General features: G+C 40.2%; 1 protein-coding gene across 1 annotated transcript in view; it reads right to left on the minus strand.

Annotated features, from left to right (window-relative positions):
- Positions 1-25,075, minus strand: part of ca11 (carbonic anhydrase XI) — a 139,177-nt gene that overhangs the window by 65,777 nt on the left and 48,325 nt on the right. Inside the window, exon 2 of the mRNA XM_002938122.5 lies at positions 8,033-8,107. Within this exon, the coding sequence (XP_002938168.2) occupies positions 8,033-8,107 (75 nt within the window). The remainder of the gene's footprint in view (positions 1-8,032; positions 8,108-25,075) is intronic.

Raw genomic sequence — 25,075 nt, forward strand, 5'->3', positions numbered from 1 at the left:
TTGAAATCTGCATTTTTTGTTAGCACTTCTATCATAGGTAAGCAAGAAGAGAATTTGCATATAGAGAGACAAGCACTATCCACCATGAGACCTCCTGCTGCAACTATATTCATAACAGGGAACCAAAAGATGGTAAAATGACTTTCTAATGCACAGCTCTAGAATATTAAATCTGATGTATCTACACAACAGACAATATCGATCATATACAAAAAACGTTTTGAAGATACCTCATTACTTCTCTCTGCTGTGATTGCTGAGTGGAGCAAATAGCAGCCAGGGTTCAGTATGAGAATATTATTATTTTAATATCACTTGTTCTTTTTCTATGCATCAATTTATATATAATGCACTTACACATCTTACATAATCTTCCTTCACCAGACTTTGGGGCAAAAGTCCATGTTGGGGTTTACATCTCCTTTCAGTTTGGTCAGAATTCTATAAATGATATAATGCCCAATTAAATGTAGTATGACCAGCAACAAAAATATTAATATGAATTGCTGCTGCATTTCCAGTATAAGTAAAAGTAAAAACATCTCCTTTTTTTTAACCAATCCTTTATCTTAGATCTGTTGTTTGCTTATGGTAAAACTTGCTTAGGACTTTGGCAAGCCTCCCCCATACATGGGCTTATTCACTTACTCCCATGGAGGAAGTTTTATGGAACACAAGAGCGCATCCCTTATGCCCCATTGTTTGTACTCTGATACCATGGTCGTAAATGATCCTGAGTCTACTGGATTGCTATATTAATGGGTAATGTAATAAATAGACGTACGTTTGCTACTTTAGGAACCCATTAGTAATCAAGGGGCTCCATACTACTAAGTTAGCAGAACCTAATTATTAGTCCACCACTTACCTAGGAATTGAGCCCTGTCAATAGAATGGGGTCCCAATGAAAAACATGCACTGATGCTAAATGGTCACACCCCAGGTACCCCTGGTTCTGCTGGCAATGCTTTATTATGCCAAAACCTATGCATGATCTGGCCAAAACCTGTCCACTTCTCTTACTGACCTCCCCAATTTGCTTCCCACTTTTTTTTTTACCCCTCTGATAGAAGCCCTGACCCAAACATCTCATTGGTTGCTAGATGCAGCCAAATGTAAGACATTTTCTTACATTGCCCAAATGATTCTTGTTTAACTTAACAATGAGCGAGCAAGTTTTTTTTGGGGGGGGGGGCGGGGAATGTAATTCAGGATACTACAGTATCTTATAGTAGTCAAAAGTTACTAGATGTAGAATTTTTACAGATGTTGTAACAATTGTTGGTTTGGGTGAATTCAGGAAGTGGAGGGTTCTTGGATCTCAATGTTCAGTTCTTATCCATATCAATGAAATTCCAACACATATATTGATGTGAGCGCTAAAAATGAGTTGAATTGAACTAATAAAGGAAGTCTCACCAAACCAAGGTTCGAAGAACACTGAATTTTTTTAGCTGAGAACATGAAGCAGTAGTTTGCTATGGAGTTTATTTATTGAAATATCTGTATTTGTGTATAATTGCATTTGTCCGCGCAGATTCTGTATCTAATTGTGTTTGTTTCATTCCACAGTCTCCCACTCACTAGTTAAAATGCGCATTGCTAATGACTCCTTGTCACTGCACTGGGGAAGAGGGGGACGGGCTGGGAAGGGAGGCTTCATTAAATATTAAAGTCAAGCATAGAACTTAGTTATATCCCTCCCGCACAAGCATAAACCGGCAATGCATTTGTAAAAGGCTTGTCCAACTTGCAACCTCACAACTCCTCCCCGCTCTGTGAATCCTTATCACTCTAACCCCCTGTTTCTTCACCTTGTGTCTTTAAATGTTAAGAGGCTAGCAACGCCCAGCATGCTTTAACCATTTGGAAGTGGAGTTAGTTGACATCTCTGAAAAAGTACATTTCAACCTAACCTGCTATTTTTATTTTATTTATTATTATGTAACCCTTGTCTATGAAGATTCTCATTCATCCAGGTCCTGATATACAGTATCTAGAAGAATTAAGTCTAAAACAACTGGACTTTTTTGAGTTTTTCTTGAAAACGTTTCACCACTCATCCGAGTAGCTTCTTCAGTTCAAATGACTGGTAGTATTTAAACTCTTGATGGTAGTACAGTCACAGACATCCAAATCCCAATGGTTCCATTCAGTTAGGTGTTAGCTGAAACTGACAGGTGTAAGAAGGTATGATCCAATCACAATGGTACCATGATTCTCATTGATGAAGGTGTTAATCCTTCAAAGTACATGACTGGAAGTGTGAACTGTTGTGAAACCTCCGGGGTAAGGATGTCACAGCGGCCTTGTATGTAGATGACAAGCGGTGTCACTTATTCACCAAAGTGAACATTGTGCAAAGTGCAGTTTTGGGGTACAAATTGCCATTTTTTAAACCGAAATGCAACACTTTTCCCCAGAATTCCATCGTAATTGTGAGCACACATACATTTCAATCTTAACTCACCCATATAGATCATCATTATTTATTTTTATAGCACCAGCAAATTACTCAGCGCTTTACTAATGAAAGCAAGTTCTTATTTCCCTGATTTATATTAGAATGGTGGCACTTCCAGTTCCCCACATTAAGGGACACAGAAAGTCCTGTTCATTGGGGTGTCACACCTTACTGAACAGAATCATAATACTGCCCACATAGGAACCCAGCTGTTGGGGTGCAATTCATTTTTCCCGGGTCAGTGCATTGTTTTCCTAAATTTGGTTTGTTTGACACAAGTCAGTTGCAACTATTGATCCAACTTGCTAAGGGAGTCCAGGAAATATTTGCAAATCCAAGGTAACTCATTAGAGCAGGCTCAACGGGGGCATTGACACTTGCTGCAAGCTTGAAGGAGCATTTGTGGCTGCAAGTTGATTCTTGAAAGCTGTCAATACATGTTCAATTTTTTGTTGCTTTGTACTCACTCATGTTACTGTAACTGAGGCTCTGTATGAATATGTCTTGGATGTGTGACTACAAAATAAATTGCACCAGGCACGGTGCCGTATATTGTAGGATGACAGTGGGTGGATAACTGGAGGAAAATAAGCTAGTAGTAGTCAGCATTTTTTCACCAGCTGAGAAATGAAAGGGACAGCTTTATATGACTCCAAATGACAATGGTGGGACCCACGTGGAGGTGTCATGTATGTGCAAAGCCAATTAGGGTGAGTGTTCAGTGTGAGTGTGTCTGTGAGCACAGAATCCGTTATGTTATTTATTCCCATAACTGAATTCACTGCATAAGCAAACAGTATTATGCTAGGGACAGAATATATGTGTATCAGAGCAGTTAAGGGTTTCGCACCAACTTTGCATAGCTCAGATATGGAAATCAGAACCCATTTGTGTTTTCAAATATTACAGCACCTGTTCCTGCTTCACTGCAGCTCAGCAGGCAACAACTTTATGGGCTTAGGGTTATGCACACACAGAGCTGCAGCTCACTGGCCCCTGTAGGGCAAGGTTCTCAGATGTGGAAAATCAGCGTCACTTCTGGAACATCCAGCTGGAACGGCTGTATGCATTGCAATCCATTTAAATAAAAGTAGTTTGTGACCTGTCCTATAGTGTTTGGAGCCAAAATGACAGTCCCCATAAGCAATATATAGTGATGGGCGAAAAGTTTAGCCAGGCATGGATTCGCGGCGAATTTCCGCGTTTCGCCATTGGCGGATTGTTTTGCGAAACGGATGAAAAATTTCGCCGCGGAAAAATTCGCCGCACGTCCAAAAATTGTCGCCGGCGTCAAAAAAGAATAGTCGCGGGCGACAAAATAATAGCCGCGGGCGACGAAACAATAGCGCGCGACAAAATAGTAGCCGCGGGCGACGAAACAAGAGCCGCGCGACGAAACAAGAGCCACGGACGACGAAACAAGAGCCGCGCGACGAAACAAGAGCCACGCGACGAAACAAGAGCCGCGGGCGACGAAACAAGAGCCGCGCGCGACGAAACAATAGCCGTGCGACAAAATAATAGCTGCGGGCGACGAAATAATAGCCGCGCGACGAAACAAGAGCCGCGGGCGACGAAACAAGAGCCGCGGGCGACGAAACAAGAGCCGCGCGACAAAACAATAGCCGCGGGAGACGAAACAATAGCCGCGCAACAAAATAATAGCCGCGGGCGACATTTTTTTTTGTCGCACGACATTTTCGGCGTTCCGCGAATTTTTCGCCGTTTCGCGGATCTTTTCAAAGAAACAAGAGCCGCGCGACGAAACAAGAGCCGCGGGCGACGAAACAAGAGCCGCGGGCGACGAAACAAGAGCCGCGCGCGACGAAACAATAGCCGTGCGACAAAATAATAGCTGCGGGCGACGAAACAATAGCCGCGCGACGAAACAAGAGCCGCGGGCGACGAAACAATAGCCGCGCGCGACGAAACAATAGCCGTGCGACAAAATAATAGCTGCGGGTGACGAAACAATAGCCGCGCGACGAAACAATAGCCGCGGGCGACGAAACAAGAGCCGCGCGCGACGTAATAATAGCCGCGCGACAAAACAATAGCCGCGGGAGACGAAACAATAGCCGCGCGACAAAATAATAGCCGCGGGCGACATTTTTTTTTGTCGCACGACATTTTCGGCGTTCCGCGAATTTTTCGCCATTTCGCGGATCTTTTCAAAGATTCGCGAATTTTTCGGCGAAGCGAAACGGAACAGATTCGCTCATCACTAGCAATATATATATCAGAACTAAAACAGGTGATTGGGCTGGGTGGACAGTCTGATCAAATAAGGACCTTAAAGGTCTGCACAGGCATTGAATGTGACCTGATTGTTGGCTCAGGGTCAAGTGAATGGATCTACCCTCTCAGAACCAACACTTGGGTGGCCGGCTCAATTAAAGATCCTTTTATTTGCCAACCTAACCTAAAAACATCATGGGATGAAAACATAATTTTGCCTCTTTATAGGTCCCTGGTAAGGCCTCACCTTGAGTATGCAGTGCAGTTTTGGGCTCCAGTCCTTAAGAAGGATATTAATGAGCTGGAGAGAGTGCAGAGATGTGCAACTAAACTGGTTAAGGGGATGGAAGGGTTACACTATGAGGTTAGACTGTCAGGGTTGGGGTTGTTTTCTCTGGAAAAGAGGCGCTTGCGAGGGGACATGATTACTCTGTACAAGTACATTAGGGGGGATTATAGGCAGATGGGGGGGTTCTTTTTTTCCATAAAAGCGATCAACGCACCAGAGGTCACCCCTTTAGATTAGAGGAACGGAGCTTCCATTTGAAGCAGCGTAGGTGGTTTTTCACGGTGGTTGTGATGGCAGATTCTGTTAATGCCTATAAGAGGGGCCTGGATGAGTTCTTGAACAATCAGAATATCCAAGGCTATTGTGATACTAATATCTACAGTTAGTAGTGATGTTTGTATATATAGTTTATGTATGTGATAGTATAGATTGGTAAGTATAGGTTGTGTGTGCTGGGTTTACTTGGAAGGGTTGAACTTGATGGACTCTGGTATTTTTTCAACCCTATGTAACTATGTCAAAATGATGTACAAAAATCTCTCAGAAGAAAGGTTTCCAGATGGATGTCTCTCATCTATACCATTTACAATACCATAAGTTAAACGAATAAAACATATTAAATATGAGTGCTAACTCTACTGACATGTAAATACACTGTGTTCAGTGGTAACAACATATGGTACAAATCATATATCATAGTCCCCTAAAGCTAACTCGGTGAAATTATACTGCACCTCTCTGCAATGATTTGATCCAATGTACTGCTTAACTCCTCATATAATGGGATTAGTGATGACTGTTCCTGCCCTGCTCATTCTCCCCAGGCTATGTGATAGTCTAGAGAGATCCAAATACTGTTTTTGCTGCTTTCCAGGATCCATGGGGGGGGGGGGATGGACAGGTCTGACTTGGGGGACATACACTGATCAGTCTTTATGGTATCCGACTGACTGGCCAGTGAGCTGAACAAACAATAAATCCATGTTTCTGTTGTTCCATTCTTTTGGTCCATCACAAGCAGAGAGTAAAGAGGAATTGCGGCTCATCTTAATTTTTGGGCTGAAATAGGCCCTGCGTGGGTAGTGACATCCTGATGCCATTGATATCCCTGCATGCATACAGGGCACAGTATCTGTCTTTAGTTTTTATATCATCTGACTGTCTTTGGTTTCTAGTTTCTCTTTTCTATCAGTGTTAGAATCTGTAAAGTGAAATTTTAGTTTCTTATGATGTTATCAATTTATACAATGTTTTTGCTACACATTATGCTATTTTTGATCCACGCCAGTTGGATTTCACATCTTGCATTTCCGTTGCATGGAATATACCTGCTTCAGTATCTTTTCCCGACTTCAGGCTTTGCTGCTGTTTTGTGAGAGATTATCCTCTTCCAGTTTATCTTCTTTTAAGCTTCTGTGGGCTGATTACATTTTACCTTTGCAGAATGTACTGACACTTTTATCAGACAGAAATTCTGTGGTTTAATGTTTGATCTGGGCCCCCCTACCTCTTAACATGGTTACAAATCCAGTAAATAAAAGCAATGACTTGTCAATCTGAAATAGACTATAAGCAGCCTGCAGTCTTGGCTCCCAGAAGGAACACCCAGACAGTCCTTTAGCACACCCCTCCATCACTCCTAAGGGGCCATTGCCCTAAGTGCAAATTCACAAGCAGTAGGGACTCATGCACTTGCTTGCTGCATCTGGGGTAATTGCTTCTGCACTCTGCACTCTTAGCTTGTACTGGGTTAAAAATCCACCAATGAGTATGTGGCCCCACTGTATTTATTGGGCACCCCCCTATAATAATAGTGGAGCTAAATGGAGGTAGTGCTATATTCATGAAACAGTGCATGTCTTTGCATCTTGAAGTACAAAGTGCTGAGCCTAAATGACATTTGTAATAAAGGTTAAGTTTGGCCAGGTGCAGTAACCCATAGCAACCAATCGGACATTTGGAGTTATATGTGATAAGCCCTTTACCAAACTTTGCACCTCTTATTATAGAGTATCCTAAAGACGCAATGTGCATCACATATGCACATGTCATAAATGAGGCCCTGATACTTTTGGAATCTTTTGTTGAAATGACTTAGTTACGTACTAAGTAACTGCATTGGACTAAAAAGTTATTTTTATGATACAGTACATGTAACTTTCAGATTGTTATAGTAACTATGTTTGATGTTCTATGTTCTTTGATCTTATTATGGCATTTAATAACATCTGTACCAATTTGGCGGGGATGGGCAGTTCAGAGACAAAGTCAGGAGAGTTGAAGAATACAGTGACTTGACAGGAGAGCAAAGATCAATCACAGTGATAAACACACACAGATTACCAAGTGAGCCCCACAGAGCACTCTATTCCATCAGATTCCCGTTGAGCCACAAGAAAGATATCAAATCATAGAAAGAATTACGGCCACTGTTCCTAGCCCAGGCCCTTTAAAGAAAGTGTCTTCAGTAGATAAATCAATCTGGCTTGCTGCTGGGGCAGTGGCTTGTCCTGGTAACCTCCTCCATGGGTGGCGGGGGGGGGGGGGGGGGGGAATATGCTGAGATATAGTCATGAAGCAGAGCTGATTGATATCCAGATATTTAGCAGCAGGATAAATTCTGTGTTTCTTCCCCAGTAACCACTCCATTAAATATTAAGGTTGGCAATCCTGTGTTTCTGCATACAATGTTTTTCAACTTGTTTTATTAATCCCATACAATGCAGTACTTACTATTTTACTATTTATAAGCTATTGTCTGTCTTTCTATCCTTTATCCCTATAAGCAGGTACCAAGTAGGTTACAATCAAATACAAGGCACTACATTATTATTACAGAGAAGAATAATTATAAAAGAATTAAATTGTTTTCTTAAGATGGACTCTATGGGGTTTTTGGATAATTTTTCATTCTTAACATGGGAAGACAACCTAAAAGTCTGATAAAGTGCGGCATAGAGTAGATATTATTGAAATCTTACATTCATCGCAATCTTATAGGCAAATAGAAATATTGAAATTTATAGATGACTTAAACATACCTGGCACAAAGCTCCCCTGCACAGCCTCCTTGTATGCCCACCACTCTTCATATGTCTTAGCTGGGCTGAACTGTGCTGAGATAGAAGGAGAAAGGTGTAATCATATTTGTATACATGTTATAAAGGCTCAAAATACATATATTACCTATCTATCTAATCTATCATCTATCTATCTATCTATCTATCTATCTATCTATCTATCATCTATCTATCTATCATCTATCTATCATCTATCTATCATCTATCTAATCTATCTATCATCTATCTATCTATCTATCTATCATCTATCTATCTATCTATCATCTATCTATCTATCATCTATCTATCTATCTATCTATCATCTATCTATCTATCTATCTATCTATCATCTATCTAATCGATCTATCATCTATCTATCTATCTATCTATCTATCTATCTATCATCTATCTAATCGATCTATCATCTATCTATCTATCTATCTATCATCTATCTAATCTATCTATCATCTATCTATCTATCTATCTATCTATCATCATCATCTATCAATTTATTCCGAGATTAACAGACGCTAAAACATTTTTCAAGGTAGTGGGTATTCAGACAGTGTAAAATATGCCTGTACAGAACAACTATGAATGGAAAGGTTGGGACAAAAACTGCACCTTGCAAGTTACTTGGTTATTCTGTCCATGTAGAACAGTGTTCTTTGGACTTTTTGTCTTCACTCATATCAAGCTTGCAAGGAACCATTTAACCATACTTCCAAGAATATTAGGCTCAGCAAATAGGTATTTACTATCGTATCTGGCTTAAATTCAACCTACAAGCTGGTCTTTTAAGTAATATCTATTACGGCAAGTATTGTCCCCAAACATCCCCCTTACTGGCCTTCAGTCTGGGCCCCCAGCTACGGCACTGAACCAACCTACAGCTATTACAGTTATTATTATTATTACTACAGTTATTACTATTATATTTCTTCTGCCTCTTAACCCTTTTCATTCCCTTTGCATTCTTTGTGTGAGACAGTGCTCTGTATTACCTTTGCGCTATTTCAACTAGGATGGCACATAATAACAAATTATCTAGCTACTCCGTTTCCTCATTTGGCAACATTTCTCTATAGCACAGACCTGTGTTTATTTTCATCTATTTTTTGTTTACAGACTTTTTGATTACTTTATAATTATAGCAATTTTATGAAGCACTGGTTTATTCTGCAGCTATTTGTCATAATAAGAAGAAAACAGTAATGCGCAGACAGCTATTCATTATAGTTCTATGTGTAACCCCTTAGAAACCACTATCGCTGACCACGTGCAGCCCACATATCTGAATCACATGTTAACATCACACAATAACCCACAAGTTTTTTTCTTCAAAGGAAACTGAGAAACAACATAAACAATGCTGCATCAATCTTCCAAAGGTTTATTTTGCTCACCCTGTGAGTGCCCCATCTAAATTTATGACAGGGGTACTGGATAGTGATGAGACATGCCAGGTATGTATTTGCTGTGAAATTCCACATTTTGCCATTGGCAGATTTTTCTGTGAAACGGGAGCAAAAATTTGGCATGCATCCAAAAAGTTGCTGTCCCATCAACAAAAAGGCACACTTTTTAAAAAAAAAAAAAAAAAGTCACACGGGCTGCGTTTCGCACATTTTTAGCCATTTTGCAAATATTTTGGCAGTTTACCAAATTTTTTGGCGAAGCAAAACAGGACAGATTTGTTCACCACTAGTACTGGATGTGAGCTAAATGGATGTCCATGCAAGCTATCCTGGGCAGGGGTAGGGGAGGTGGGGAATGGGGGAGGCCTCTGGGCACTGAAATTGTAAATCCGGTGTTGCAAAGGTGTACTGTGTACTATGAACATGTGAGTGAAAGAATCAGGTGCAGATGTCATTCACATGCACTCAGCAGCAAGCAGTCCTTTGTGCCTTCTGTTCCAAACTGAACTGATGCTAGCCAGACTACCACAGTATTTGGTGCAACTGCATCAGATTTACAATGAAAATGGCACAGTTGCGATCATTTTGACAATCAACACAGTTGCGTGAGATGCAACACACAGACGCAGGGCAACTGCATCCGATTCAGCGCCTGCATTGCACCTGAAATAAAACAAGAAATCTTGGAAAACCCTGTGTATTGTGGGGAAGAAAAATGTCGATTGCATCTAAAAGTTTACTTTATCCACTACATTTGCAAAATGAGCCCTAAATTTTTTTGCCTACGATTAACCCACCTTTCTTATAGACAATGCCGGGCCAAGCCAACCGGGCGCTCTAGGCAACCTGGCCCACTGCAGTGGGGGGAAAGGGTCCGGAACTAGAGGTAAGCAAAAGAAGAGGTACCTGCCTGGCACCCTCCCCCAACATTGCGCCCTAGGCAGGTGCCTCTTCTGCCTTCCCCTAGTTCCGGCCCTGCTTATAGGCTTTGCTTGGTGCAACAGTTAAGCACCTAGCTCAGTATGCAGCACTGATTGCATCTGTGTACAGGACAGGCAGCATATAGTTGGGGTTAGGGTTGCCACCTCACCCCTTTAATACATATTGAATCCACATTCTGCATGGCTGGTTAGTAATTATTTTAGATGCGTTCTGCATGGCTGTACATGCATAAGTTGAATCTGCAGCATACATCTAAGTTAATTGCTAATTAGCCATGTAGGATGTGGATTCAATATGTGGCTATGGCTACATTTATCACATATAGGCATTCGAGGGCCTGGGCCTACAACGGCAGCTTTATGGGGGTGGCCCTCGGATGCCTATATGGTAAATAAAATGATTTTTTTCACATGCGCAGAAGTGACGGCATGCACAACACGTTGTATTTGGGGTGAAAACAATATTGAGGTGGCAATCCTAGTTCGCATTGGGCATCCTCTCGTACTCTTTGAAGGAAGAAGTGCCAGGGCAAGCCATGCACACTGGATCATTGTACTTAATACCACCTAGTGGCAGATACTGGTATAGCTTGGAATTCTGGCAGAAAGCAATACATGTGGATACAAAAACAAATTGTGGATTTCTTTTAACACTGTCCACTGTACATAAACTAGACAGAGGCAAAACTAGAGAACAATAACCTTGGGAAAGAAAAGGAATGGCAAATGATAGGGAAATGTCTGGTAAATAGAGGGTCCATAATCAAAATAACCAACATCAAAAACATTGTGGTGAAATAAATGGCAAATAAAGCACTAAAGTGCAGTTAAACATATCTTAGTAAAATATATCTTGGTTAGCATATGGATGCAAATGGCAAAGAGGCTAAATACATTGGGCGCTGGGGCTAGTCAATGAGCCTTGCAATTCTAGAAGCTTCAGTAAGGCTCATTGTAATTTTATAATCCAATTTTTCCTAGAATATGAAATGCTTTTTAACATGTTTCTTCCTTCTTTGAGAATTCATGGTGCTGTGCATTCATAAGGCTAATAACGGCGCAGCCTATAAATGGTATGCATTGCATATAAATGGCAGGTAAGTAGGCTGTAAAGCTTCTTAATGAAAACAAATATATAAATCTATAGAGTGTTGGAAATCTAATGATGTTGAGCAGTGCAGAAAATCATTTTTGTGGCTTTTAAAAATGATTATTTGTATTAATGGAACAGATTTTTCATAGTAATACATTTCTTTTCCCTCGCAATGTGTTGGTGATAGCTTTTTCTTTTCTTTTTTCCAGGAAGCAGCAAAGAGAGCAGGGTGTTTTTGTTTATATAACTATGTATGTTTATTTTCATCCCATAATGTATATACATAGCACTTTACAAAGACAGCAAGCAAAAGAATGAAGGGGAAGGAACAGTGCATTTGTCTCTGCACATCTGCAAAACTTATGTCCAAGCAGGCCCAGACTGAGATTCAAAATAGGCCCCAGCATTTCAAGTACACAGAAGCCCAAACAGCCCCCACTAGCCCACTACATAGTAAATGTCTATGGCATTTGTCAGAATCCCCAAATTGGCAGTCTGGGCATGCTATAAAGCACATTTTTTGGGATGAAAACTTAGCACTGAAAATCTGGCACTCAGTTACTACTCAGCAGTACCACTCTACTCTACACAATTCTATCATTCTTTTCAGTACAGGTATGGGATCCGTTATCCAGAAACCCGTTATCCAGAAAGCTCCAAATTACGGAAAGCCCGTCTCCCATAGAATCCATTTTAATCAAATAATTCAGATTTTTGAAACTGATTTCCTTTTTCTCTGTAATAATAAAACAGAACTTTGTATTTGATCCCAACTAAGATATAATTAATCCTTATAGGATGCAAATCAGTCCTATTGGGTTTAATTAATGTTTTATTGTTTTTTTAGTAGAAAAGACCCCTTATCCGGAATACCCTTGGTCCCAAGCATTCTGGATAATGGGTCCTATACCTGTATATAGCTGAAGCTAATTAAAATAAGGGGTATGTCTATGAATTAAGACATTAGTCATATTGTTTGCATAACAAGTCAAAGGCTGTGGTGCAGTTCTTTTGAAACCTAGCAATAGGGATGTAGCGAACATCGCCGAAAATGTTCGCGAACCCGTTCGCGGACTTTGCGAACCCCATAGACTACAATGGGAAGGCGAACTTTAAAACCTAGAAAAGCCATTTCTGGCCAGAAAACTGATTTTAAAGTTGTTTAAAGGGTGCCACGACCTGGACAGTGGCATGCAGGAGGGGGATCAAGGGCAAAAACTTCTCTGAAAAATACTTTGTAAAAAAACCGCCAAAAAAAAACCGCCAAAAAATAACGCCAAAAAAAAAACCGCAAGCTATTCCTATGTATATGCATAGGCGATAAAACGAAGCGAAAAAACGCGGCGCCAAAAAAAACCGCGCGAACCCAAAGTGGCGAACATCGGCAAAAGTCTGTGAATTTGCGCGAACACCCAATGTTCGCGCTAATTAGTTCGCCGCCGAACAGTTCGCTACATCTCTACCTAGCAAAACCTCCTGCCTTCTGCTCACTTTCACTCTGCCTTCTACCTATAGGGAGATGTCTGCTCATTCGATATCATTAGATGGTTTATGATTTACTTATAGATATGATCTGCTTATAGAAGAACTGTGACCTAACTGTTCATCTTTTTCCAAAGACCTCCAGGACTAGTGAGGAGGGCTAGATGGTTTATGATGACAAATCCCTGCCATTTGAAGAACACAGAAGAAGTGTTTACAGGTAGAAAATGATCATTATATGGCCACAGTGGGACTCAGGGTATGATGGAAGCACTTGCCTAAGCCAGTGGTTCCTCTCTATAGGCACCATCATCAAATAGCAAAGGAGACTCATTTTTTGAGTGAGGATAATGAATTGACTTCCACCTTTAACCACTGGAGACAGTCATCTCAGAGGACATCTTCTGCTATCATTTTATCTCTTGTAACATTAGGCCTATGGAATAAGTGTGGGCAGAATGTGAACCATTTTTATGGACTCCAGGCCTTCCTAGATCTCCTAAGACCTTTGTGCAAGAGAAAGAAGCCAATTAAATACAGATACTAAGTACCGTTGCTCATTACATGCCTAATTTATGATAATTGTTACATCCGGAATGGCATCGATTCCTCTAAGAAGAGCACACATATACACAAATAAAATATTCAAAAGTGAATATATGCCAAGGGTAGTGTGAAGGTACACTTGCCCTACTGCTAACCAGTCAACCTGCAGAGCCCAAAGGGAGGAGAACTTTGAGCAAACATTAATCACTTTAGTAAACCAATGTTTTGGCTGATACAACAAAAAGAATATGAGACATGGCACCTCTACCAAAAATAATGATAATATAAAAGTTATGTTGCCATATAAAGAAGAGTTGATTTATATAAAACAGGTTAAAGCGACAATATGGTTTTCATTAGTAGATGGATCATGCCAAAGTTATTTGTTCATATAAAGTAATGAAGCTTCAGACAAAGCTTTATATACAGCAGACCACAGAATTTGGAGTTAACTTCTAATATCCTTTATGATTTTCATTAGGGATGCACTATCCCATTATACTTCATAGTGTGTGACAGGTTTTTGGAGAAATTGAACAGAATATTATTTAGAAATAGATCCATTATTCAGAAGCCCTTTATCCATATTACAGACAGACCATCTCCCATAGACTCCATTATTAATAATTGTTTCCTTTTTCTCTGTAATAATAAAACAGTACCTTGTTCTTGATCCCAACTAAGATATAATTACCCCTTATTGGGGGCAGAACAGCCCTATTGGGTTTATTTCATGGTTAAATGATTCCCTTTTCTCTGTAATAATAAAACAGTACCTTGTACTTGATCCCAACTAAGATATAATTAATCCTTATTGGGGTCAGAACAGTCCTATTGGGCTTAATTCGTGTTTAAATACATTTTTAGTAGAAGTATGAAGTTCCAAATTATGGAAAGACCCCTTATCTGGAAAACCTCAGGCCCTGAGCATTCTGGATAACAGACCCCATAGCTGTAATTGTTGACCTGCATAGTGAATCTATGCCACATGATTCTCAGGTAACATATCTGAGGGCTGATTCACTAAAGTGCATTAAAACGTGCGTTATTTATAGCATGCGATCAAAATTTTATCGCGTCTAATTTTTCGCGTCTTAACGCACAATTCACTAAAAGCATACTTGCGTTAATTTACGTGCGATGCTGCTTGCGTTATTTTAGTCGCGAAGACTATTTTCGTGCAGTATTTGACGGAACGAGCGGTAATCAACGTACTGCGTACAAATATTTGCCACGTGCAAAAAAACACGCCATGTTAGCCATACATGCCATTGCTTTTGAAAACTACTGTACTGAAAATGCCCATTTCCCTGCAAACTGGCGGCTGCGTCACTCTAGGGCCAACACAGATTTGAATAAATCCCACTGCAAAGTCCATATTGTGTTGCCAAAAGCTCATTAACTGTACTTTTCTATAATTACCGCCTGCCCCAAGTAGGTGTTAATTTTCGCACAGACTAATGCGATATTTAGCACGTCTAAGTGTTTGTGAATCATGCGTTAGTGTTATTTGCATTCGTTAAAATTTCGTATTAATGCAATTGTTAAAATGCATTCGTTAAAATTAACGCATGCAGTAGCACATAAATTAACGCATGCGATATGCGACTTAACGCATGCGGTAATACTGTAGCGAATCGCATGTTAATTTTTGCGTCTATTTTAACGCAAAAAAGTGTGAGATAAAACTTATTGACCTTTAGTGAATCAGCCCTCTGGTGTGTTCAGCCAGGAACCATCTTGTTAAAATAGAGTTAAAGTACATGGGAGATTTTGATCAGATTTTGTGGGTCAGATTATGGGACTCTTCAGCCTGCCCCCTAATTTTGGCCCTACTTAAAAGCCTAGAACCTCATCTGAGGATGACCAACAGCAGTCTGTTATCAGAATGTGTCAACTATAACAATATTAATGCACATCAGAGGGCAGATAAAACAATAAAATATCACTGAATTCTAGAGATGAGTGGATTTTTTTTTTACCACACATGGATTTGCGGTGAAATTCTGAGTTTTATGAATTTTAACTTTTTCATGAAACAAAAAAAAACAAAAAACATGAGAAAAACACCATTGGAAAACAAAATGCCCATTGACTTCATGAAGAACCTTGACATCATGCCCTGACTTTATTGCACAAATTTTTCCTCAGTTTCAAAAATGTTTCAGTGAAGCAAAATGGTACAGATTCACTCATCACTACTCCATTCCTTTTTCAATACTGTTATTTAATCCTAGTTCCAAGCTCATTACAAACAATGCCATCTAGTCTTCAAAATGTAACTGGTTCAGAATTCACAAATCTGTTTCAAGTCATTCCCAGCATGGCCTTATTACTGTTGCCTGGATTTGCATTTCTCTTATTACTCCTGAGCTGAGTTATGAATGTCCAGAGGTCCGCTGATGCCTGGAGCGCTATGCATTATTTAAGAGGTGCAGGTAAAATAATTGTAGCTGTTTTTTTTCCAGACTTGAACATAAGTAATCTATTCTGAGTCCTTGCTTTCTGCTCTTTCGTTTGCCTGGCAGCAATGAACAATATGAAAATGCAATGTTTTATCACAAAGTAGTCAGTATATAGTCACAACACTGAACAGATATGACAGGCTAGTACATGTTTATGTATGCTTTCTATATTATTAATATACCAGTAACTGCCACTAAAGTGAGAAGAGCGCCTTTGGATACGTGGTTGCGTGCAAGTAAAAGACAGAACAACGTAACCTTGCCCAGATCTGTGGCTTGCCTCGTGTCAGTCAGTTGTTGTGCCATTCTTTAGAGCGCGTAGCATATCATGCACAATGAGCCGTGCAATCACAACCTTTTGGTGGGACTATATATAGCCAACAACATTGATTTTCCTCTAACTATGCTATTAATGCATTGCCGCTAACTAGGAATGATCAAATCACTGAGGCATTCTTCATGCTGTTAAGTGAACTGTGTGAGCATCTTCCCATAGAGGCTTATTATCTATTAATCATGGTATAAGGCCATTACAAAGTATTGCTGTCCAGCCTCCATGCTACAGGAGGGAACAGGCCAAATTAGCAGTGGTATTGTACATCCTAATGTTTACACAGTCTTTTATGGTACAGTTCCCAAGGGCCAAGCAGCTAATTTCCAACAATAACCAGTTGGAATTAAAAAAGGATTGATTTATAACTGCAAGTGTAGCGTGCAAAGTACAATTTTGGATGTAATTCACCATGCTTTACGCAAAATGCAGTGTTAATTTGCATCCATTTGTTAAATGCAAGGAATTTGTATGCTTGTTTTGGCGATTCAAACTTAATAGCGATGTGCAGGTCAACAAAAAGTGAACCGATATCTGACCCTTACCCGCTGCTCCCAAACCCATGCACAACCCAGCATCCACCTCTATATATAGACTCACCCCTGCCACATCTCTGATCTCATGAAGGGGGCAGGGTGTAGCAGGAGTGCACCCATAAATAGAGGCTTAATAAGGTCGCAGGTGGAAGAAAGAGCTCACAAATCTTGTGTGGATATCAGCCTAAAACAAGCCAACCCATGGGTTCCGTAGGTTATGAGCTGACCTGACCATCACTAAAATTCAAGTTACTGATCCTACAGACAAATTATGCAAGTACAGGTGACTATAAGATAATCTGACATATATAATATCCATGGCTACAGATTTAGATTTCAGTGTTGCACACGGAAATGTAATATCCTAATGCACCGTTAAACAGTCAGTTATAATGGGTGGGTGCCTCTGAATACAAATTAAACACCAAATGGACAAAAGGAGACTTAACGCCCCAAAGTAGACCTGAATAGATTACAGCCAATATAAGACTATCTGGTTAAAAACAAGATATGGTAAAAGAAAACTAATGCACCAAAGTGGACATTACAGCCATCAAATATGTTTATTTCATGAGGGATACTTCTGTACTTCAGTGTAGTAATGAGCAAATGTTTTCGGCATGCATGGATTCGCAGTGAAAATCAGCATTTCAGCATCTGTGAATTTTTTCGCGAAACAGGCACAAAATTTCCCTGCAGCCGTGTAATAAAAAAGCCACATCAAAATAGGCGTGTCATAAGGTTGCGTCAAACAGGCGTGGTTTTGGTAAAATAGGCGTGGTCTCTGCAAAATAGGCGTGGTCACGTCAACATAAGCATGGATGCGGCATGGGAGCAAACGCGCAAAAAAAGTTCGCTCGTCACTACTTTAGTGCACTTTAGGCCTCACATTTGCATTACATATATTGGGGAGTGGTGACCCCTGCCTGCCCTGTAGCATTGGTTTTAAAGATTAGGGTTCTTTTAACCTTACAGGTTTATTGAATCAAGTTTGTTTTTAACTAGATGGTCTTAAACGTGTCTGTAACCTATTTAAATCTACTTTAGTGGAGTTAGTGGAGTTAAATCACCTTTGCTTGTTTGGTTTTGTTTAATGGAAATGTGTTAAAGAAAAACATTACCCTCAGAGATCACCTGACAGCAAATACTGCAGCTCTAACTATAACAGGAAGAATTGTGGGAGCAAAAGACAATAATCTGTCTATTAATTGATTGATGTAACCTAACATGTATGTGTGCCCTTAGTTTGTTTGAATGCACCATGAATCCTATGATACCTTAGTACTTAAAATGGTTAGTTTTCTATTAGGATTACCAAATGGCACATACTACCAAAAAACTAAATTTGAAATTGGTTAATTTAGGTAAAGCAGGGTTTTGCATAAAGACTTTTATATGCAATATGTTTTATAGAGACCTGCATTGTTTGGAGGTATTGTTTTCCTTTTGCCTGAACATTTCTCATTTTAAGATTCTCTGTCAGAGATCAGAGGAGATATGCAGAGATCTAGAAAAAGCCTAAATGGAAATCTAGCCTATTATAGGGTAAAACCTGAGTTTGCCTAAATTGGTGACAGAACACTGAATTTACACCACATTTAGAACTGAAATATTCCCCATAGTCCATGTATAGGGGCAGATTTGTTATACGGTGTAAAAAATGGCAACAACAATTGCTACATGTCACCAGGCTTTGCCATGTAAAAAACGGCATCATTTTTTCTTAGATTTACTTCTGACGGAACATACACAAGGTCTAAATTGGCATAAAATAATGGTGCCAAGTCTGGCGTTCAGACAGTGTAAAATAAAAGACACCTTGATAAATTCTCCATTTTTGTAAACACAGTTTTTTTTCTGTGAATTCCTTTTGAACAGTATAAATAGGCCCCATAGTGTATATAACATCTGTTGCTATCACTTCCATACTTGCCATGCCAACTTATAAACAAAATAAACAAATGTGCCAGAACTACTAATATTTCTACTAATTGTTCCTAAAAATATTGCAATGCTGGTTACGGGAGGTAAAACGGAAAATCTTCCACTGCAGTACCAGTGCTTGCTGTGATAATTACTTAATGATTCTCTTTATGCACACAGGCTTAATTCGACTGTAATTAGATATTGCGTGTAGGAAACCACTATGCATTCATTTTCATTGATTATTATATATTACTATTTAATGTAAAAAGCTAAATGTAAAAAAACAAGAAGCCACATATTAATTGGGTGTGAGTCATTTCAGACAAGTTCTAAAGTGAAACTTGTGGGGAGACACATACATAACGGTGCATCCAAACAAAGGGTAAGGAATACTAAAGGGGTGGCTCACCTACAGGTTAAAGGGCACCTGTCACCCTAAGAAATTATTCCAAATTCTTTTTGATTGTGTTTGTCAAGAATAATAAACTTCACTTTCACAATATAAATAATATAAATCTCCCAGTCTTGGAATTATACAATCACAGCCAGCAGGCAGGCACCATTTTGTGGGCAATGTTATTAAGGCAAGCTTTATATCACCCCAAAATCTTGTTTATGTGACAGAATGTGGGGCCTGATGCACATTACCATGCACTGGATACACAATTGGATAATGAGGAGGGAGGGGAAGTGAGTGCTGATTGGAAAGAGAAAGTAATTGTCTGTTCTGCATTTATGCCTAAGCCACAAGGCATAGAGGTGGGGCAGGCAAAATGCAATTGACAGCTGGATTTTTAAATGCCTTTATAATTGGTTTGGATGTGTTAACAAAAAAAATAATTTGGGTTTCATGTTTAATTTGCAGCGGACATTTAATTTACAGCTTTTTAAGCCTGGGTAACATGTCCTCTTAACTTTTAGTATGTTATGTAACGGTCTATTCCCAGCAACTTTTTAATTTGGCCTCCGTTTTTTATTTTTTAAATGATTTGCCTCCCTCTTCAGCATCTTCGCAAGTTTTAAATTTGGGTCACTGACCCCAGCAGTCAAAAAACTGTTGTTCTGTGAGGCTACATTTTAATTGTTATTATTACTTTTTATTACTAATCTTCCTATTTAGGCCCTCCTCTATTCATATCCCTGTCTCTTTTTCAAACCACTGCCTGGTTGCTAGGTTAAATTGGACCCTTGCAACCAGAATGCACCTAAAACTCCAAGCTTGAGAGCTGCTGAACAAGAACCTAATTAATTCAAAAAACAAAACTAATAAAAATGAAAACCAATTTCAAATTGTCGCAGAATAGCACTCTCTACTGGATTACGGATCCCATACCTGTAAATGTTTATATTATTTAAATGGTTAAAATTTTGCTTACCCGACTCTCCAGGATAGATTACCCTTCTCACACACAAGGATCGACAGTGGAGAGTGCAGGGGAGGGTTAATATGCTTCCGCACATGCTCAGTCTCTTCCTCATACATTTTCATTTGCAGTGGAATGACTGTGGCCCAGGCAGAAGAGCTAAATGCCACTCAGCCAGTTGATATATTGTTTCATTGTAAATTACCTCTTAAAACAAACTGGGTAGATGCTGAATTTTAATTTAAAAAGGAGTTTTTGATTAAAATGGGTACAGTTCTTCTTCTGCAGAATGCTACCAGTAAGGTATAAGTGAACATTCCCTTTTATCCTGGGCCTGCAGGACAATTTAGAATGGGAGCCCGACCCCCCAAGCCACTGCTTTGGGCAACCCTAGTGGTGCCACCCCTCAGGTTTGGAACCATAGCAATATGTGCACCTCTCCTCTGCACATGGGAAGGTCAATTTATCAACATTCTGATTTCTGTGGTTTTAGAATTTTTTGAAGCCATGACTCCTTTCCACTAAAACCATGAATGTCTAGTCATTTTTTTAAAGACCTGAACTGAAAATCTGAATGTTACACTCATGCCCTGGCGAAAGGAAGACAGATTGCACCGAAGAACTTCTGCAGAAATTCTCGGGGCTGGTGCAGTTTTCTGCTAACAGGAGCACCTCTCCAGGTTTAGGCTGATGCCACACGAGGCGTAGGGCTGAAATTTTCGGCAAGCGGAAAAACGCGAGAGAATGCAAGGTCTTGCGTTTTTATGCGTATATGGGCTACATGTGCCTGCACCCGAGTGTATTCCATTCATTCGGGTGCAGGCACAAGTAGCAGGCGTAGGACTGAATTTTCGCCAAGTGTTTTTCCGCTTGCCGAAAATTTCAGCCCTACGCCTCGTGTGGCATCAGCCTTACAGGTTAGTGATTAAACTTTTGGCACCCCCTGGTGATTAAACATTTCCTTCTCTTTTAAAATGTAGAATGTAAACGAAAGAACACAAAAATCATTAATGTTTTGTGGTTTTTATGCTTTTCCACAAATCTTTGTAGACTTACAAACGAAAAAACACAGAAAACCTCTATCCCTAATTAAATAAAGATTGTTACAATCTTGCCTAGGAGAACTCCCACTGACTTCTACATGACTTTGACAGCTTTTAGATGGTGAAGTTTTGTATTAGTGGCTTGACAGTGCAGCGTCCATCACGCAGGCTTCCTTACCTTAGCTCTTTGCCCCCACCCCCGGTACCTCAGAGACAATAATGACGTCCAGGATGGGATATAACAGGCCACAGCTTTATTAACAGAAAATATGCAAATATATCAATACAAACTAATTTCTAAAATGATCAACATTTTAACAATAATCATCCATGTTATGCCCACTGGAATGCTTGCCCACTCCAAACCACCAACCATGGCTGCCTGCCATGCCGGCCACCATCTGCAGCAGCTTCAGGTGGGCAAGTGAGCGCAGGCAACCAGAATCCACTATTCTCCTAGGACCCTTGTCCGAGGAGGTTACCATCCACCTTTTGACACCCATGTGCCAAAATGGAGCTTAGCCCCTACCTTCCAGCAAGCATTCCTACCACAAGCTGTGACAGCATAAACGAACCCCTTCCCAACTCGGTCCACCTTGCTTATATTCAAGGGTGGGCGGGACAATGCTCCTTGACTTTCCACGAGGTAATGGTACCGCCTCTTCCTCTGCTGCTACTTTCCCTATACCGGTCCCTCCTCTTACTTTACAAACCCTCCTTCCCCCCAGTCTTAGCCTGTATTAATCAACCCATTCCACTCCCCATGCTGTTCCTAGCACCGTCAAGGCTCCTGCTATCTTATAGGTATGGAGTACCCTTCCTGGTTTTTATGCTTCATACAAAAACAATTGTGTTCAAGTTTCAGCACAAAAAAACATGAATGGTTAAAAAAAAATACAAACGTTCGTAAATGTGCACTAAAGTTTATATTGAGATTAATGCAAACCTTGGGTGTTAATATAAATACAGTGCTATAGGCAACAATCACGTCATACAGTACAGAGGAGTGATGATGACAGAATGACATTGGGGTTGAGCTGCCACTGCAGGTGACATAGTGTTTGTATAACAGCACAGCAGACAAACAGATAGGGAGATATGATGCACAGTCACAGCTCTGATTCATGCATATGATCTGTTCAATAAAACTGCCATAGTCGTAGGTAGAAGACTTTTACACTTACCTTCTGATTCCTCTGTTAATGATGAGGTGTGAGCTGCATGACTTCACTGCAATTAACTGCTCGTCAGAGAAAAGACTTCCCCTGCATACGGGGAAATAAGCTTTGCCGCTGCTAGTGAACATGTCAAACTCAGCTTCTTTTCACATGCATGGCACTGAAATCATTGACCTTCAATTTACCCCACTCATATAGGCTATGACAAGTCTTGGGGCCATCAGATTCATTAAAAGAACAGTAACACCAAAAATGAAAGTGTATCAAAGTAATTAAAATATAATGTACTATTGCTCTGCACTGGTAAAAGTTGTGTATTTGCTTCAGAAAGACTACTATACTTTATATAAAGAAGCTGCTGTTGAAATAGGACTAAATGGCATAGGTTGTTTAGCAGGTAACAGATGAGTTTTATAAAACACCATTGTATTCCACAGAGCTTATCAATTAGGTGCTATGTAACCTGTGCTTTTTCTCCTTTTTTCCAGCTTGAGTTGTTGCCCCCGTGGCTACACAGCAGCCTAGGGTGATGGCACACAGGGTGTGTTGCCTGTGGTTAAATCTGCGCTACTGGAATTGACAAATCTCCCACAGCATGTAAATTGCTGGTAAGAAAACACATGGGTTGCTTCATTTTCTGTAGGGCAACACAACATTATATTTTAACTTTAAAACACTTTCATTTTTTGTGTTACTGCTCCTTAATGTTTGGCTCCTTTTTTTACTGTTTACTTGTAGTCTTGTTCAAGCTTATGTAGCTGGTGGCACCCCAAGCCTATGGCTCATTGTCTGATGATTGTTATCCCCAATTAAATGGGGTTGTGTTGCTATCTTTATATATGGCTAATGTTGTGGGGAATGAAACATCCTTACTTTTCCCTCCTTTTGCACAACACTGTACAAAGTAACATCTTTTGGGAAAAACAAGTTTTTTATTTTACTTCTGAAATATTTGTTCATTTTTATGCTAGTGTGCTGGGATCCAGCTGAATTTCCAGGGCTGCTTCCGCCTCAGGCAACAGCCCCGATGTCATCCCCTCACACACTCCGCGCTTACCTCTTCACTTGTGCAGAGAGTTTCTGCACTCTCTGTACTAGCAAAGCTGAATTTCCATTTTAAAAAACAGAATATTGGCTCTTAAGGTTACCAGAGGTGGCTTGTTTTGCCATCCCTGGTAACTGGCTGCTCACTGTTGCTTGTTGCAAGGTTCTTAATTTGCCTTATGGCAGGGGCTGCGCTAGTGGGATCCAGGCATGGGATGTTAGGCACCACCCAGTGATTCTAGTCACACTACCATTTTCTTCCATGTCCCAGGCATCCCTTGCACTACCCTGACGGTGTGCATACGTGATAAGGACAAAAGAACGTATCATGCAAAAGTAGCGAGGGCTAAGCCCAAACATGTTTATAGTATAGACTGTATTTCACATAAGCATACAGGGATTTACCCCATATGTGTTGGGAGGGGGCCCACCCTCTAGACTAAGGGTCTCCAATAGTTTTTACCCATGAGCCACATTCAGGAATAAAAAGATTTGGGGAGAAACACAAGCATAAATGTTCCTGGGGGAGCCAAATAAGAGCTGTTACTGGCTATTTGGTTGGCCAAATATGGACTGGAAGCCTACAGGAGGTTCTGTTCACCTGGTTTCTATGCAACCAAAACTTGCCCCCAAGCCAGGAATTCAAAAATAAGGAGAACAGGAGTCCCATTGGTGAGCAACATGTTTCCCCCTGGTTGAGGATCACTGCTCTACACCAAGCACAGAGCTTATTTTTTTAGCAAGGTTTAGGGTTTGCTGGTGATTCCTTCTTCGTTGTGCTGTACATGCACCCAACTTCAGTAGGTGTAGGGCATGGCCGGGGCATGAAAGAAAATTGTGGCATGGGGTAAAGCTGATGCATTTTTTGAAGAAGAGGAGCTCAGGCTCAGGGAAGGAAGTACTTATCTAGAATCACTGTAGGGTGTCACTGGGGGTGTGACCCCAAGTGATTCTACCTTCCCTTTCCCATCTCCTTCCTTCTTCTATTTACTTTCTGGAAAATACCATGAGACCTGTCTCACTTTATGCCAAGGATTCTGCACATACAATCAGGTTCAGAGCCTCTCTCTAGCAAGTCAAAATGTGAGCAGTTACTCATTATCTGAACATTTATTAACTGCTGCTTGCCGGTTTAAAAGTAAGAACAAATGAAATACAAAATCTTATATGAGAGAGTAAAAATGAGACAATTAAAGCATTTGCCTAAAATGAAAAAGCTTTATAATAAAACGGATTTATTAACTAATCACACTATCCTGTTAATACTTGCATAATGCATAATGCTAGTGTCCAGGTGGAAGAAAACCTGTTAATTGTTTTACAAAGCAGGCCTAGTATTACTAACACAGCAGTGGATATAATATTGATGGGAAGGTGAATAATTCCCAGTATTCTGGTGTTTAGGGAGGAGTGTAGTTATAATTCTGTCAGCTGATGTGCAGTTTTCACTTGCCTATTACTCTGGCATGTATCCGTAGGTGACTGATCTCTGCTGTTTGGGCACTTAAAGTAGGTGTCTGCTTTGGGCATTGTGGAAGATGATAGCAGACGACAGCTGCTTCTGATTCCTTTCCTTGCTAGAAAAAGATCCCGGTGACCCTGAAGAGTCTCAAGTGTCTTATCTGACAGGCCACACAGCCCACAATAAATTCCCCAAG

The sequence above is a fragment of the Xenopus tropicalis genome, chromosome 7, assembly GCF_000004195.4.
Source record: "Xenopus tropicalis strain Nigerian chromosome 7, UCB_Xtro_10.0, whole genome shotgun sequence".
Taxonomy (NCBI): Eukaryota; Metazoa; Chordata; class Amphibia; order Anura; family Pipidae; genus Xenopus; species Xenopus tropicalis.